This window comes from Chroicocephalus ridibundus, chromosome 7, assembly GCF_963924245.1.
Source record: "Chroicocephalus ridibundus chromosome 7, bChrRid1.1, whole genome shotgun sequence".
Taxonomy (NCBI): domain Eukaryota; kingdom Metazoa; phylum Chordata; class Aves; order Charadriiformes; family Laridae; genus Chroicocephalus; species Chroicocephalus ridibundus.
The window spans coordinates 950001-968330 of NC_086290.1; the positions used below are offsets into that span (position 1 = coordinate 950001).

The window sequence follows — 18330 nt, forward strand, 5'->3', positions numbered from 1 at the left end:
CAGGGGGGCTGCTCAAATCGGGGAGCAGGGACTAAAACCTTGAGGCTGAGCACACCTACAAACCTGAAACCCCCTCTTCTCCTCCAGCGCGGAGAAACAAGGCTCACCGAGCAGCAAAGATCCCTCCCCAGCGAAGGCGGTTTTCTCTCCCCAGCAGATGCAATCAGTTCATATCTGACACGGGAAACACCCAGCTCAGGCATCAACGCTGAAATATTAATGCTGCTATGATATTCCCTATCATATTTCTACAACAGGCTGCAGAGCGCAAGTGAACACAAGTCGCAATAAATCTGAAATTTTGACCATTCAGCGGAGAAACGGTGCAAAGCTGGGGAGCCCAGCCCCAAAACACCACTCCCCAAAAACTCTTCTGCATTGCCGTTCTGCCTCCAGCGGCACATCCAGGATCACGACCCCAAGGCGATTTTAGTGCTGCAAAACATTTGGGACTAGCAAACATTTTCTGACATATTACTTACCCACCACAGATGAGATACAATTCACAATCTTTGTAATTACACTCTGGAGGTATCGGCCCGGTTTATTTCGGGGGGGACACACACAGAGGGGAGCTAACCTGGCCGCACGTACACAACCCCTGGACTCGGCACAGCTACATCGCAGTTGTGGAATATCCCTATTACCAGTGTAAATTAAAGCCTATAAAACGATATGGAGATTATAAAAATTGCGTTAAAACTGATAACAGCTTTACTGATTTACTGACAATGAAAATATATAGCATTTTTTCCGTCAGAACATTTATCAACACATGGCAACCCTGGACTAACTTGACAAGTAAAATGATCAAAATGGATTATGAAATCTCTGCCGTTCATTTCTATTGATTTTAGTTAGGATAAGATTCATCAGTGTGCAAAGGAACGCTTGCGCCTGGCATTTCCCCCCAGCCCAGGCCAATGGGCTGGCTGTAATTCCAGCACGCCTTACCCTGCCTGGCAGCTCCGGCTCCTACCGCCCGAGAATGCCAAGTGCGGCATTAACTCCTCAGCTTCGCCTCTGAGCTACCAAGGGCTAAATCCTCAGCTGAAACGGGAAAGTGTGCACAAAACTATGTCACGTTTACTAAGAAGCATCTATCCGCACATTTTTTCTTTAAAAATAAACTTTTTCGAGGCTAATCAAAGTTATTTTTGTAACTGCCATAACAAACTGCCAGCGAAGGGACTGTTTTTAATCAGTTTTATTGATTCATGCTTTCAGTCCTTACTCAGTTAAAAACAAGGCACATTAAATACATCCTCTTATTGCTCTATAAATGCATGCGGCTCATTCTGTATATCAAAAGTAATAAATAACGGCAGTAAAACACCAAGACAGTTATAAAAATGACAACCCAGCCTCAAACACAGTATTTACCAGTTCAGTCTACAGCAGTAACCGAACCAAACGCCGGAGCGCCCCGTGTGAAACGCGCTGCGGGTCTGTGTGTGCGCACACCCACACCTATCTTATACACACCCCTGTATAAACACACGGCACGTACAGGCGCACACCCCCTCCCAGGCGTGCGCTTTATTTAAAACACAAAATAAACCCCCTCCCCATCCAGAAATCCAACTCCCACCTCAAAAAAAAAAAAAAAGAAAAAGGAAAAAGAAAAGAAAAGGAAAAAAAAAAACCACTTTACTGTTTCTCCACCTAGATGAGAACAATGCAAGACAGTGACATTTCACAACTCTTTCTACAGTACATTCACACGAAAAAAACCAAAGCACAAAGCCACCACTCCTGGAAACAAATGCGAGGTGATAAATAAATACTTCTAGGTTTTCTCCTGTAGAGATTCAGCAGTTTTCAGCCACACATGCAACCTTCTCCTGTCACCCAGGGCAGCCGCGGGAGCCCTGGCTGTGCCGTACAAAGGAGCAGAGAAGCACGACAGTGAAGTGCCGAAGATGCAAAGCAAATTCCTATCGGAGACACACACACAGCCAAGACAATCCCAAAGTCACGTTCTGTACGCACTATTACTGAAACAAGAGAACACAGAGTACACTTTGGGTACAAAGCAGGAAATCCTGGCTTTACAGGTAACTCATATTATTAATTCTTAACAGTGCCATTTATTGGGAAGTGGAGAAGAATTTTTCTTTAAACCATAGAAAAGATGTTAAACATTGTAAATATTTTTCTTTATGTGGCCTGGAAAAGGTCTCATTATTCTTATTTTCTTTTTATTTTCCTTAAATTATTGTTATCGGTAGAATCCTAACCCCCTTCCCTCCTTCCCTTGCTCACTGAACCAGAATAACCTGTGTATTGTACATTCATTTCCCCCCAGTTCTGCACTGTATGTAAAACCTGTTATTGTGCTCTTATTTGGAAAGGGCTTTGGAAATATGAAGTTGTGCCAAACATTCACATAATTTACTGGAATATACCCGAACACATTTCAAAAGGAAAACTTTACCAGACCGGAGAAACAAACCCCTTTGTTCATACATAAATTCTTGGGTTGTCAAACGTGCCAGCTCCTCGCTCGCACGGACTGTGCCTCGCTGGCACACGGCTCCCAGCAAAAAGCCGTAACCCCCCCCGTATCTGCGTCTGGGTACAAGGCAGCGCCGAAAGAACCCCTGAACATGCAGAAACCATCTGAAAGGCATTTTACCCGAGACCGCCTCCTACCCTTCAGATTTCACCCATTGTTTGCACTGACGGAAATACAACCATTTACTGAACTTTAAATGAGGCTTGCCCCCTCCCCCCCCTTTCTTTTTTGTATCCGCTATTTGTAAACACCTGAATTTTTAATTTTTTTTTTTTAAAGGACTCTGCCTCTCCAGCCAAACACAACATCTGTACTTCCTATGCTACACACTAACACCCCTCAGCATCTCCGTTTCGTGTATGTAATCATTTTCCCTTTTAAAATACCAAAGTAATCTTTCCTGTTCATTACTGTTCCGGTATTTTCCATTAGTGAAAGTGGCGACAGCGGTTAAAATCTATCAGATTTTACACAAGTAGAAATTCTGACACCTTGGACTGCAGCTTGTTTTGAGTTGTAAATTGGTATTTATGCTCAAAGACTATAACAGAACGACAAATTAATCAATAGAGCATTCTCATGCTTTCCCCCTCCTTGTTCTACGTTAGGCAGAAATCTTCCCTCTGACCTGGAACCCAGGCAATCCGACGGCAGAAAGGCAAACAGCCAGATCCACGAAAACAGCTCAAGTGGTCCTTTTTTTTTTTTAAAAAAATTTTTTTTTTCATTAATCTGCTGAAAAATAGCCCTTTCACTTTTCTAGAAAAGTTAGTGGAATGCAAACCGAATTTCATTGTTTCACTTTGTGTTTGAGAATTTTGAAATAAACAATTAAGACTTATGCTATCAAATCCTGCCATATTCTACCTATCATCAGTGGTTTTGTCCAAAACTGGAAACAGTATGAAGCACTTTACAGCATAAAACACCACCTGCTAGACAACGCTATTTATTAAAGGAAGCTTACTTTTATTAATACGGGAGCAAGGAAAGCTGTCCCCTAGCTTTTAACCAAATTAGCGGCTCGGGTGATTAATCAAGATGTCTTGCAGTTCTCCCGCCTCACGCTGCTGCTATTTTTGCCCGGCCAAGCCCTGGTAGCACTGCAATGACAGGGCGCTCCAGAGAGCGAGCCCAGCCAGCTCTTCCCGTCGTCGCCACCTCGGGAAGTGGCAGCCCCGTGCGACACTGTCCCCAACCCAGGACATCGGCCTCCCCTCTCTTGCTCTTTGTCGCAGGGGACGGATCAGCAGCTTTGAAACACTAAATGCACATTTGCAAAACTTGCTGCAACGCATTTAAAGGCGGGATTCACCCTCTGAGCAGTTTTCTCTGAAGGTAAGGGTGACAGAAAAGGTAAGGAAGGCGGCAGGACGCGCACACGTGCTTGTGTGTGCACCCACTTCTTTCTAGACCATGTTCCTGACCTCCTGTTAATAAACCCCTGTGCCTAAAGAACACCCAATCCAAAAGGCCACGACTGGAGTATTGAGAGCTGTACAGAAAACCGTTAATAGTGAAAACAAATGCACCGATGGATTTTTGTAAGAGCTACACCACTGGACAGACACTGGTCGCCTTGACCAAGCGAGGACACTCAGGAGCACTGGAATGTTTTGCAGCAGGGAGGCAGCCGGGTGTCCGCCAGCAGAGCTTGTGCTTGAGCTCACAGCCCCCCGCCGCTGCGGTCCACCGAGATCACCCCCCTCTGGCGCAGGTTCTCCTCCGCAGTCTTCATCAGCACCGCCAGCCGGCTCCCCGACACGTGCCCCTTCTGAATGGCGCTCATCAGCTGAGGACACAAGAGGGAGAGCATCCCGTCAGCTCCTTGGCAAGACAAAGAACGCAGGTAGAGGGTACAGCCCTCGGAAAGGCCTCAGCAAGCGGCCGAGGGACAGCAGGGGAACCACAACCCACACTGTCCCCGAGCGTTATGCCACACAGCCCCGCGCCACAGTATGGCTGACAGGCACAGGACACCAGCGCCGTGCTATTAACTCCTCTGGAGGAGGTGGACCGACACGGCCGCTGTCCTGCCCCTGGGCCACCAGCGGTGACACCGACACGGTTCCAGTCTAAAGGGCCGAGTTAACACTCGCTGCTGGCTCCTGGCCACAGTAATCAGTAAACATACAGGACTGATTATTCCATATATAAAGCCAAACTGCCGGATGGTTTCAAAGGCTCATCTCAAAGCTCAAACACATTTTCCAGAAATACCACCGAAGGCTTTGGCAAGGCATGGGCGGCAGGAGGAGCAGAAATACCAAACACCATCCATTTGCAGTAACAGTGCAGGCAACCATCAATACCCGGGGTTTTTCAGTGACATTTAAGAATGTCGGAGAACCCACCTATTTCGCCAGTGCTTTCTTCTTTTTCTCCTTTTAATACCTGAAAGATGTAGCTAACAGAAGAACCCCATTCCTGATCCACCACCGACCCCAGACCATCCCCTTTCTCATTCACGTGCCCTTCTTTGTAGAGATCGCGTACTTGACTTCCACAACTCTTTCAAATCCAAATTCCTTTATAGACTTTTAAAACTAATTTGCCTTTAAGTCCTTGAAAGTGGACTCAGCTCTATCTTAACGAACACACACTAGTGCTAAGATTTTAGTTAATTCTTTTTTATCCCATGGATAAAGCGAGTATTAGACTTGAAATTACATGCCGTCAGCTTGTCAAAGACTACTATGGAAAGCAATTGGCACTTACACAATGCAATTTCTTACTCCCATTGAGTGCCAAGAAGCCTTCAGATTTCTTCCCCTCTATAGGAAAATCTATTAATTGTATCTGCGGCTGGACCTATGCAAATGTGAGTTTCTGGTATGTGGGTCTGCCAGGATCCCAAAGGAATTCTGCTGTTGGGAAAAAAGCTTCTTTCTGATTGAACATGGGGGTTTTTTTGCCTTTACACACCAAAACTAGCTCCCAAGGTCCCCCTCCTTTCTTGAGCATCAATGACAGCGGCACTGGGCTTCTGTAGGCAAGTCTTCAGAGAAACAGTCGCTGGCGTAAGGCAGCTCCGTGTGCCCCTGAACAGGGTCCCAGGAGGGACCTGGGACCAACACAGGGGAACGAGCTGGCCGTGGGAAACACTGGCCAAGGCAGCCCGCGTTCTCTCTGGGAAACACCCGCAGCAGCGGGGGCTGCCGGGACTGTTATTTGAGTTACACTGGGAAGCTGCTGTTGGCCAAAGGAAAGCACCTGGCACTGCTCTGCTCCCACCCACGAGCCACACGGCCACCCCAGCACAACCTCCTCCTATGTTCTAATGTAAACGCCCACAAATATTTGCCCATGGCTTTCCACAAGCATTCTGCGGTAAAATGCAATTACTTGAAAGTTTTCAGAACGCAAACTCAAAAGTATTGGGAACTGACTTAACAGATCCATTAAAAAAAATTAAACAAACACTTAATGTATTTTGCTCCTTCTGTGGCAACCTGCTGTTGATTTTCTTACCGCGTTTCCCACCTGGCGCGTGGCCCTGCGGCAGCTCCCGTGTGCTGCTCTCTGCCTCTGTGGGAGGGAGGTGCATGGGCACGAGCCATCATTACTGCGCTGCCCATCGCCGGCGTGGAACACGCAGATTGCGTTGTGAAATGCATGGGAGAAACCAGCAGCCCCAGAGTTACACAGTTCTACAAAAGTAACTGTGAGACTACAGCGAAACAGTGACTTGCCTCTTATATTTCACAGATATTATGACTTAGGATGGGCAACCCCCAGTGAGACTCTTCAGCACAGTAAAGCAAAAACCCCAGAAAGCCACCAAAAGATCCACAGAAGACGTAATTGCTAGTTGTTTCAACTTCTTAACCACAATGTATCCAAACTAACTAAATTATAGTTTAACAGAGCCCTTACAGTAAATGGTGGGCTCCCCCCCACCAATTACAAGCTTTCACATGCAGAGGGGTGTAAGAGGGAGACCCTTTTCAATAGCCAGAAAAACAGCTGTGATTTTCTCTTATATTTGAATACTTAAGCACAAACTCCCAAAGCCATTGTTTCTTCTTTCCCTCCCCCATGGTTTGTTTGGGGTTTTTTTTTCCCCTTCCCCCAAGCGCATTTCAGTTACCCAGCTAAATTGCTGCATTTTAGGCAAATAAATAGTCCTTTTTTCAATGCTGGACACAACCTGTGAAATTTTTCTGCATTTAGATTCAACAATGCTGCTCTTATCTACAGCTCATCTCGAGAGAGACAATTACCATTTCCTCTGCCTTGATCTTGTTTGTTTAACTTGACACAGTGAAGAAAGGGCTGACATTGACCAAAATCCCCAGCATTAATTTATCTCATGTTCGGCATTCATCATTGCCACCATGCAGGAAAGACATGGCAGTCACTTCAAATACCACACCAAGAAAGACTCCACAAAAACAACGCTGCCCGGCAAACTGCGTATGCAAGAGGCGCTGGGCAAGCGGACGCTGCAGTAGCACCCTGAAATCTATTTTAAAGCCCTGCAAAAAGCAGATGTGTGTGTTGTCAATGTAATGTCTTTCATACACTCCGAGATACCGTTAGCCAGCCCGGGAGCTACAATGGGATTATACGGACTGGATGTGCTTCAACCACAAGCTCATTCTTTAAAATATTCAAAATAGTTTAGAAACCCCTAATCACTTAACAGACCCAGATAAACGTCAGTGTGCATGTGCGCACCATATACCTTCCAACGGACAATTATATAATTCTGAATATATTTAAACAGCATTTCTGTATTAAAAAAGCCAAGTTCAGGTCTGTACTGTGGTATACTTTGTAAACTGGATTTGTTCTTTGGATCTCATCGTTTCTGCACATGAAAAAATATCTTTGAATTTCAGCATTGCTCGAGGATGGCTCTGCGTGTCACTTACCTTCTGATCAGGCAAACAGCATCAACACCACAGCGTTTACCCAGGTAACACTCACCCAGCCCCGACCCAGCCCTCCAGCAAAGAGGGAAGACATTAAATACCCGCGCCTTGGTTCATTAAAGTTACAGCTTCTCCTGTAACAAGGGAACACCCACCTGCAAAAACTCATTGAGCTCAACCTGTCCATTTTTGTTCAGATCCACTTCGTTTAGAATATCATGAAGTGTATTTTCAGCAATTTGCACACTGATGCTCTAGACAAAAAAAAGCACAGCAGTATGTCAGCTGGCTTGTTCAGCACTATTTATGCCACACTCTAAACTCAGATAAGAGGCTTAAAAAGGAAACTAAACGAACACAAGGAAACGTTACCTCCAAGACACGCTGCACATCCAGTATAGTAATAAACCCTTTCTTGTCCTTGTCAAACATGTGGAATCGCTTCTTGTACCTGCAAGATAAGTATTATCAGTGGGAAAAACTGCACTCAGAAGAATGACAGGTATTAATTCCTAGCAGCACAGGGAACTCTCTTACTTCACTTACCTTTCAATATCTGAAGGCACTAGACTGATTTCAGAGCTGTCTGTTAATTGATCTGATTTTACTTTGTAGCCCATTTCATAATAGAGAAATCTTTTAGCAGCTTCAAATTCTTCCTACAACAAAAAAGAAAAACTGTATTTCTGAGGAATAGCAAGTTCTTACACAATTATTTTTAATGTAGTATTTATTAGCTTTTTCCACTTAAGTAGAATTTATCCAAGGTACAAGAGTTAGGAAGACGGTAGCTGAAAAGTATTTAAAAAATAAGTTAAGCTTAGGCACTTTTTAGTCTTGAAAAGAGATACCAAGTCTAGTAAAACCTTTTAATTACTGTGTAAATGCTTTTAGGACCATTCCACGCCTTCAGTCCCACATGGTATATCTGCCTACTTCATGAAGGTCCGCAGTTGCAGGTCAGGCCTACAAAGTGCAGTCCTTTACCTAACTGTCTAAAAATCAATGAAAAAATCATAAGGCTCAACACCAGGCAGGTTCTTTATGTTTTAAACTAGTTTTCTTAATTTATTACCTGAAAGTTCAGTGCACGGTCTTCCGTAGCCAGTTTTTTAAGGAGTGATAAACACCTGAGATGCACAGAGCACTGCAGAACGGAGCTCCTTCTCCAGCGATGGGTACCAGCCACGGTTCTAAGAGCGACACGAGCACCTGCCACATGGGCAGCAATACTAAAGAGCCTGCTCTGCAGTTACCAAAGCAGAGCGCGCACGGTAAGGAACGGCCGCCACAGCAGTAAAAGATTCCTAGGCACGCACATATAAGCCACTTCATCTCGCAAAGAGTTGCTTGTGAAGGCATATTAGAAGACCAACTAAACTATACCAGGCTACTCTTACGTACTTCAACCTAAGCACGCAAATTAGCCTTAAAGTCCCAAACCAACAAAGACTTATTTAATGGTCTTACTATAAGATCTAAATTAAAGAATGCTCTTCTGGATAGGCCTTGAATTGCCTCGTCTGTCAAGCTGAAATATAGCACATGCAAGATTGCTGTGAAGACACAGCACTTCCAAACGGCCCAGGACTGGTTACAGAAGAGATGCTCCGTAACTCAGGGGGTTTAGCCACTTTGAAAGAAAGAGCGACCTTTCCAAAAGAAGCCCCGGTGGGCATTTAGGGAATGCAGAGCCTGCCTTGCTGGCATCAGGGAGCTCACACAAGCCACAGGCGGCTGGGCAGGTCTTCCAGGCATAGGCAGTACCTGCTGATTTTCCTTCCTGCAGGCTGCGGTGAGAATGGGTGTCCAAGTCCCCAGCCGCGGGCTGCTGGAGCAGAGGCTGTCCACGCAACCCTGACCTCAGGCTGGTTTCTTTGCAAGCTTCCCGTTTTCTAACCTCTTATCATGGAAGGACTGATATAGTTTGTTTAACACGGTAAACTATTGCACGAGCAAACCTCATTGGGTAAGGGTGAGACACCTCGAACTTCGGTCAAACACCTCTGACTACGAGGTTGCTCAACATACAGCAACACAGCTCACAATTCTCTATGCAGTTCTTAGAGGGGGGGGCTACGGTCACAGCAGCTCCTCTGGTGGGCAGGATTCAAGCAAGCTCCTTCCAGAATGTTAATCAAACTTCTAACCAGCTAAAAGGTTTCATGAACAGCCCAAGGGGAACCTCCCATCTCCTTTGGAGTGGAAGAGCTAGGTGAGCGTCACAGGCTCTGTTTGCTTCAGAGCGAAGGAAGTCCCAGACCAGGGGTCCCGCTGGGGTACGGCACTCCCTGCTCTGCCTTTCCTCCTGGGCAGCACCACAAGCGCAGCCTCCACAGCTCTGGGCATCTGTCTTTGTGTGACAACAGCAAGAAGTGATAATCAGTAACTTACACGACGTGATAGTTCAGAAGGGGCAGGATTCGTGTCAGTAAGTGTGATACCTACATCTAAACTCGTTACCCAAGGTGCTCCTGACAGGTTGTGGAGATCGAAACAGGGCTGCGGGGTGCAATTAACTGCACGCACAGCAGATGCCTTCATTAAGGTAAGTCATCTGACCGAAGTTTGTCTACTGCAGAGCAGGCATACGGAGACTAGCTGGGATAGAGACAGCCCCTTACCAACGCCACAAGGCAAGCGAGAGGAATCCCACGCTGTGTGTCTGGGCACAGACCCACCGGGGCAAAGGAAGCTAACAGCGTCCTTAAACATGAATTCAGGCCAGAGAATGGTGCAAACTCAGTATCGTCAGTTTTCAAAAGACACAGCAGACAAAAAGGAGTCACACAGATTACAAAATCCTCCTTTTTTGAGGCAGATCTGTTGAAAAGTGTCAGTAAACAAAACATTTGAACAGGAATAGGATAGTAACGCCAAGTCTGCTTTCATTTTTAAAGTTGGGAAAAACAGGCTACAGATCTTCACTCTCCCCTCCACCCCCCAGCCAATACCGACTCATCTCACAGCTATTCTGATAAAGTCTTTGTAATGAAATGCACCAAGTGATTCATTCTCTCCGGGCAAAAGCATCACTTGAAGTTTTCTATTCAACTAATTTAGATCGTTAACATGGAAACTACTTAAGAAAAACAGAACAGTTGCAGATGAAAAAGGCCCTTTGTACCTTTTTTTTCTGCTCACTCCAGTTAAGTTCTTTCGCCATTATATCTACGATTCTTGGCAGGGCTTCCTCCGCAGCCTGCACATTCAGAAAGGCCAAGCGAGTACGTCGGGAAATCATATCCACTGCTGTGCGGGCGTACTCTTTAACACCATAGACAACCTACAACAATAAGGCAAGGGGAAAAAATGCAGATGAGAAGGTAGAGAGGCATTGTCAGGGATTACGTTTAGCATCACAAACGGCACTGCTGGGCTGGCTATGCAAAACGAGCTCTCTGTTACTAGTTCCCACCCAACCAAGAGAAGGGTCTGAAAAGCTCCCTTTTCCTTGCCACACTTTCTAAAATGCATCTGGGATCAAACGTGTATATAGGAAATAAAAAACAGACATTAGATGTAAATATTTAATTATATATATAAATATATTAATATATGTATATACAAACATAAAAGCAAAGCATGTTTGTTTCCCCTCTGGGGAAGAGGAAAAACCAGAAAAAAAATAAATATTTGGACCTCACCAAAGGAAAGGGCTTATGGCAATGTTTTGCAGAGTGAGACAGACCTGCTCTAGAACCTGCTTATCCCAAGAAGAGAATCAAAGAACGTTATGTAGTTTTTCCACATACCTCAGCTTCAATATAAGGAAACTCAGACACAAGACGCTTTCCAACAATGGGCCATCTCTTTCCGGTAACCTGGGCTATTTTGGCCACCTCAAAAGCCTTGTCACCATATGTGGAAGCTAGATGCTGAGCCACCTGTGGAGTCGAAAACAAAATTCAATACGCTTTTGAAAGCATGTCAAATATACATACATTTTTCTTGTCAATTCTCTTCCTAACAATAGCAAAGGAGCTGAAGAAGGCATTAGATTTTGAGTGTGTGGGAGGAAACTACTTGCGTTGGGAATGGGTTAGAGCAGCACTGACACCACCACGTGTGTACCAATGTAACCGTGGCCAATGATGCTCCAACTCTCTGCCACGCTTTGCTCACATCTGAAGGAGATTTTGTTGGGAAGACAGACCCCAGCATGTCGTAACGTTTTAAAGCAGGAAACAGCCAAGATTAGGAGGAAGGGAAAAGGGAAGAAGAGAAGAACAATTACTTGAATTTATTTTTGTTAAAATTATCTTTGCCCCAGCCAGATAATATGCTCTTATCAGGCTCAACAGACCTTTGTACAAGTTATGCTGGTATTAGATTTAGTGGAAAAAACCACAACCCTCTAACGCAGAAACATCAGAGCATCCACACAAACCATGACTCACCTCACTTTCAAGTCCATAGTCTTGGACCAGCCTAATGTAGAGTGTGGGACTCCAGTCCTCAGCCCCTTGGAGCTGCAGCCCAACAGTTTTACTGGAACCTGCCTTCAGATCATGCGCCTGAATAGCTGCATCGATGGTGTCCTGCGCCATGGCACGGTAGGTTGTCCACTTCCCACCTGTAACCACACATTTACTTCTTTATTTGGGGAAAGCAAGGGGAGTATGAAGCTGGTACGTACTAGGTATATTTTATATATCACGTTATCGTTACTAGACTTGCTCCAACAAGCCAGTCATGCTGCCACTGACAGATCATCATCTAGTGATAGGAACGTGAAGGATTATCCTGTAACAGGAAAAGTTTTGAAGAAAATAACTGGGGAAGCCCAGCAAACCTATACTTTAAGAGAACTTCCAGTACCTGCTATTGTGACGAGGCCACTGTCGCTAATGGTAACGACATGATTCCGGGATATCGACTGCGTGTCTTTGGAGTTGGGGTCTGTGACCAGAGGACGAATGCCACTCCACGCTGCCAACACATCTCCTCTTCTCACTGTCAGGAACCAAAGATCAGCCAAAGTCAGCCAGGAACCGATGGATATTTATCTCATACCCCTCCCGCGGTCTTTGGGGCACTGCCTCTGAGTAGACGCTCGCTGGGAAATGAGTATCATGCAACACACCAGACATATTTTTGGTCTGCTCAAAAATCCCCAAACCCAAAACCGAAACCCTACCAAACCCAAACCACCCCCGCTCCCCCCCAGCACCAAGCCTTCTCCTTGTTTGCTTGTGCTGACAGGACAGACCTTGTATTACATGTTAGAAACCAAAATGAAGTTTGTTCCACACGAGTATAACATTTGCTTTTAGGACTTCAAAGCTTTTTCTCTAGCTTATAGGTTATTTATCCAAGTTTTCCTCTTGACAAGCGATCTTTATCCAGAGCCTTTATCGCAAGAGCAGTTGCGTGTATAGCCAAGGAGAAAATCTCTTGGCAAGGCTGTGCTCGGCTGTAGCACATCCCCAACGCCTGCATCCCAGGCCAGTGCTGTTACTGCACAGTGGCCCGAAAGGGCCCGGCTGACTTGGCAAAACCCCCCAGCGGGAGTCCACAGCTGCTGCACAACTGCCTCCTCCAGCCCTGTCTCCTCTTCCTCCTCCTCCTCCCTGCTTCAGAAACCCTGTCCTGCTCCACAAGAAGCCTGACTAAATGCTTGTTTACTTCTGTTTTCCCCCTACGCTGCTCCTCTGCTTCCTGGCCAGTTGCAAGTACGTCCCCAAAGCCAGCCCTGACTTCTCAGTAAACGTGGAGGAAGAAAACCTGAAGGCGTCAAGTAGTCACAAAGCCCTTAACAGCCGTAGGGAAACACCCCAGCCTCCGAAAGTCACCTTTTTTAATATATATATCGTGGGAACACTAGAGAATTTAATGTAATGAATTTTGTTGCTTATTAAATGTGCAATAGAAAAAATGACTGATCTGCTTTGTACTGAAGTCTTTAGAATATATTTTTTTTCTATACAACTTTCAAATAAATGATAATTGAAAAATCAGTAAAAGGGTGTAAAAATATCCCCCAAAGAACACAAAATAGATTTCACAAATCAATGGTGCTCTGCCAGCATGTTTAACCTGCCAAAATGAAGTGTTAATCACAGAAATAAGATACCATATTACGTTTATAAACTAATGAAACTAGAAAAAGCAGCATGCATGACACTATAATTAAACAGTTGGAACACATCCAAGCCTGTGTAAGTTGATAACCCTGGCACTGTCTCTGGCAGCAAAAAGGCAGGTCTGCAGTGAGTTGATATGGCCAGCACAGTTGTTAATTCAATAACAAGCAATCTATAAACACTGCTAATTGCATATGTGAAAAACAGCGTGCACCTAGGTAGGTTTCATTCAAAAGAATTAAACACTTCACAACGTACTTCTGGAAAATATCCTGCAAAATCTCCGTCTTATTCACAGTCTTAACTCTACCTACCTGGCTTACTTAAGTATATCAACTTCTGCTCAAAAAGCTTAAAGGTACACTTTCCAAAGACTTTTTCTGAACTTTATACAATACAGAGCCATCAACTACCCACTTCAGGGAACAAGTAATCCAGCATTCCCAACGTCCCGACAGCGAGTTTTCCTAAATCTAAGGATGGCGCAATGTTTCTGACCGAGTGCTTTTTGGATTTCTTTTAATGCTGCTACCACAACAGAAATACAGAAGTACAAATGCTTTCCCAGAATAATTTTAAGACCTCACTAGGAAGGAAAGAGGCCTCTCTCTTAAACCAGCACTGAGTCAAAGCAGGCCAGCGTCTCACAACAAGGCTGTTCTCAGCTACTGAAGGGAACAACTGTCACCAAGTAATTTTTATAAATTCTCCCTTTTGCCCATTAGAGGTTCCTCTCCCACTGAAAAATGACACCATCAGATATTTACCTTATCAAGAAAAGTAAATTCTAAGAATTTAGTCTAGAAAAATGGAAATAGAAACAAAGACATGGTAAAAGTCAGAACACCTTTTCCTTCAAGAAAAGCAGGTGAATTATTTGATGTACTTGTGTTGCTGTATGACCGAACTGTCCCAGTTCCGCAAAATCTCGCCTCTGCCACCCAGAGAGAGCAGTGACTCGGCTGTGCGGCTGCACAGCTAGTGCCAGTTAGGTGAAAGGTATGTGAAATCTGAACTGATTTCCATTTCAATAACCCAAGCAGTGCAGGTATATCTGGAAAAGCATCATTTTTGAGCTCCGATGCATGGATCGTGATGGCGCTTCTGTCCCAGTCGTTTTAGAAACACCCAGACGCACAAGAACCACAATTACCAGAGTCAGAGCAGAACTTCAGCCAGCCAGCCTTTACTCAGGCTGAAATGCCACCCGCTCATCAGCACCTTCCAGGGAAAAACCAGAGCCGACGGAGCTTTACCTTCAACGTCAACACTAAGGTAGTTGCGCACTTCATTCAAAATGAAGTTTATATCTTCTTCTGTTGGTATGGGATGGGAAGTAACATCAGTCGGGCTGTCTGTGGTCCCTGCGATAGTCATCTTCTCCCACGGCAGGAAGAAAATCACTCTACCGTCGCTGGTGGCTGGGTCGAGCAGACCCATGTTATCAGGGCTGAAACGAAGAAGGGACATGGTTCAAAACGGGCCAGGCATCACCAGGGACTCTGTTCTTGCACACCTCGTACCCCAGATAAAGTATTAGAACGGTACCTTTGTTGTTAGGTCAAACGATTTTTAAAAAATAAAATAAAATCTGATATTCCACATGTGGCCATGACCTGGCTTTAAACGGTAGTCCCAGAAGTTTTGAGAAATAAGGCCCTCGAATGTGATGCTCAGATATCACTAGAATTTGATGTGCTAAGCACGTTAGCAGACCACAACCTTGCATCGAGCAACAGCATCTTGCAACTCCATTCACTCTGGAAAATCTTGCTCATTGGAATTTCAAATGCAAACATTTGAAAATTTTAAAACAGCAATTACTTGAAACTCATTATGGAACGAACAACTGCTTTTAATCAAAAAAATAGACAATCACTTATATTATGCCACAAAGGAAAGGGAAGGCTAAAACAGAACGCATGTGAAAATGCAACAAATAAGAACAGAACTGCGGTCGTGTCTGGATGTGTCTAAGTATATAACAAGAAAAATTAAAGATGAAATATCATTAACTCAAATGACCAATTGCCTGCACCCTCAACAGAGGGCAAAAGTAAAAACATACAAAATCTCAAGGACTCCTACAACCCGCATTCACAACAAAGGTGGAGTGGGGGGGGGCAAAGTTTAACATCGGAAAGAAAAAATAGAGAAAACAAGAGAAGAGCAGGATTGAAACGACAAATGTTAGGAGTGCACTGAAACAGCAAACTTCCAGTGCCGCTACTGGAACGGGAACGCACAGGCTCCCGAGGGACTCGCACCAAGAAGTGTACTCCCAGTGCTCCCAGCTCCCGCGCTCCTCAATGGGGAACGGGGATTTCAGGAAAAAAAGGCAAAAGAGACGCTAACTGGAGGCTACTTTTCAGAGATTTTTCATTTACTTATGCCAGTGCCGAAACAGAACGATTTAGTTCTTTGCACAGGAAATTTTAATTTACGTATCATCATTTTCTGGTATAATGTAAAAAAAATAAAAACCCACAGGTACAAAACCAGTTATCCTCAGACCTTATGGAATAGCTCCATGTATATTTCAGAAAACAAAAGGCTTCCATAAACACTTCAAAGTAAGCAGCTTTTATATAGGAAAACATTTAAGCTGCCTTTTTTTGGGTTCATTCTTATTTAAAGGGAAGATGCTGACTTTCATTTCAGGAGCTGGAAGTCCTTGTACAGACACCTGCAGTCAGGTTAGCCGTCTTCAGGTCCTGCCCCTGGTCCCCCTGGCAGAAGGAGAATACAGAGGATACGGGAGGGGGCAGGAGGGATATATTTAGGTGCTAATAAGGACCATCAGAGGGGAGTAATTCAATGGACTCAAATAACTACTAACACGATAAGCTGAAGGTAGACAAAGACCTGCTTGGATATAAATTACCTATTCAAGAGAGCCGCAAGCTGAATCACTGAATATTTCATTTTTAGGAAGTCTAAACTGATTACTGAAGGTAAGTTTTCAATATCTGAAAAGGCTAGAAGAGAAGCTGAAAATTTCATATATAGCATGTATATTAGAACATTTTTTAGGTGATATTTATAGACCGCTTAAGCATACATTTGGAGAAGTACAATTTAATAGGGGAAGTCAACACAGATTTGTGAAAGGTAAATCACGTCAGACAAATGATTACTTTTTAAAATGAAAAAGCTATTGATTTAGAGACAGGAAACTAGAGATTTAATATACAGTATCAGAATATTCAGAAAACTTTAGACATTTTCTCAAAAGTATGGAATTTTTTTTAACGTGATTTCAGAAAAACTGTTCAAAATAAGGGAGAGAAACAAGGAAAGACTTAAAACTCAGTTTCACCACACCACCTACAGAGCTAAGTGTTTTCAATGAGATTTCACAGCAATTGATGGCTTCACTAAGGGCAAATCGGGCCTTACAGATCTGGGGGCCTTCTATGATGGCGTTACAGCATCGGTGGATAAGGGAAGAGCAACTGGCATCATCTACCTGGACTTGTGCAAGGCACTGACACTGTCCCGCATGACATCCTGGTCTCTGAATCGGAGAGACGTGGATTTGACGCATGGACCACTCGGTAGATAAGGAATCGGCTGGATGGCCGCACTCAAATAGTTGAGGTCAATGGCTCAGTGTCCATGTGGAGACCAGTGACGAATGGCGTTCTTCAGGGGTTGGTACTGGGACCGGGGCTGTTAACATCTTTGTTGGTGACATGGACAGTGGGACCGAGGGCACCCTCAGCAAGTTTGCCGATGACACCAAGCTGTGTGGTGCGGTCGACACGCTGGAGGGACGGGATGCCATCCAGAGGGACCTGGACAGGCTGGAGAGGTGGGACCATGCGAACCTCATGAAGTTCAACCAGGCCAAGTGCAAGGCCCTGCACACGCACTGGGCCAATGCCAAGCACAAATCCAGGCTGGACGGAGAATGGATGGAGGGCATGAATTCTTCAGAGTACAGAATGGATGCAAGAATGTGGTATGAGCTCCAGCAATATCAGCCATTGCAAGATTTCCCCAGTAATCTTCAAAGACTACTAAAATGGGTAAATTCAGGATTGTAAACTCTAATATGAAGTATAAAGCAATCCCTGTAGATAGAAACATAGTGGCAAATGGTCTTGGAGCATAATACAGATGGATCTAAAGTGACTCTTTGTCAGCAAAACAAATATCAAGATGTGCGGCCTAACGGTAAAGCAACAGTACAATATTTAAGAGTTGACTTAAACCAACTGAGTGAGTTTGGAGCATGTCTGTTTTTAAAAAGCTTCCTTCTCCAAATTTCAGTGCAGTTAAATTGGACAATATACGTCAAATATATGACAAATCAGGAAAGAATCTTGAAAACAGACGATTAAGGTACACAAGGAACGTAAGAACCTATAGACTACTGAACTAGAGAAGATGCTTTAACTGAAGGACAGATCAGAACTCTTGAGCTTGAAGTCCGTAAGCGGTTCATTCCTGCACATTAAATATGGCATTTTACAGAGCCGATGCATGGAAGATCTCTAGATGAAGAAGCATTTGACCAAAGCACCACAAATGCACTTGAAGAACAAATAGGTGACTTTCCATAGGGTAGAATGAAAGTGTAACAGCCAAGTTTACCTGGAATCTGGAAGGCAGAGCAGACAGGAAAATTCAAGAAAGATGGAAAACATCTGAAATTTGTCAGAAAGGGAGGGGAAAATGTACTGCATTTCAGGCAGGAAGGCTATCTGAACAAAGGTAGCCAAAACCCTCCCTCATTTTAGCAGATAATATACTTAAACAATAGGGAGTGAGAGAGACTTAACTGCAGCTACAAGAATAGAAATGTGTATACTAAAAATAGAATTAATGAGAGGAGGAATACTGG

At 44.3% G+C, this 18330-nt stretch overlaps 1 protein-coding gene across 6 annotated transcripts in view; it reads right to left on the reverse strand.

Annotated features, from left to right (window-relative positions):
- Positions 1-1192: 1192 nt before the first annotated feature.
- Positions 1193-18330, reverse strand: part of GPD2 (glycerol-3-phosphate dehydrogenase 2) — a 62955-nt gene continuing 45817 nt past the window's right edge. For 5 of the 6 annotated variants that reach the window (XM_063341368.1, XM_063341372.1, XM_063341370.1 and 2 more), the window contains exons 9-17: positions 14738-14931; positions 12217-12351; positions 11796-11971; positions 11151-11282; positions 10523-10681; positions 7942-8054; positions 7768-7846; positions 7551-7649; positions 1193-4310 (exon numbers count right to left, since the gene is read on the reverse strand). In XM_063341368.1, coding sequence (XP_063197438.1) covers positions 4185-4310; positions 7551-7649; positions 7768-7846; positions 7942-8054; positions 10523-10681; positions 11151-11282; positions 11796-11971; positions 12217-12351; positions 14738-14931 — 1213 coding nt within the window. In that variant the 3' untranslated portion in view covers positions 1193-4184. Of the gene's footprint in view, positions 4311-7550; positions 7650-7767; positions 7847-7941; positions 8057-10522; positions 10682-11150; positions 11283-11795; positions 11972-12216; positions 12352-14737; positions 14932-18330 lie in introns of those variants that run through there. The other variant, XR_010071980.1, reaches the window with a different exon arrangement.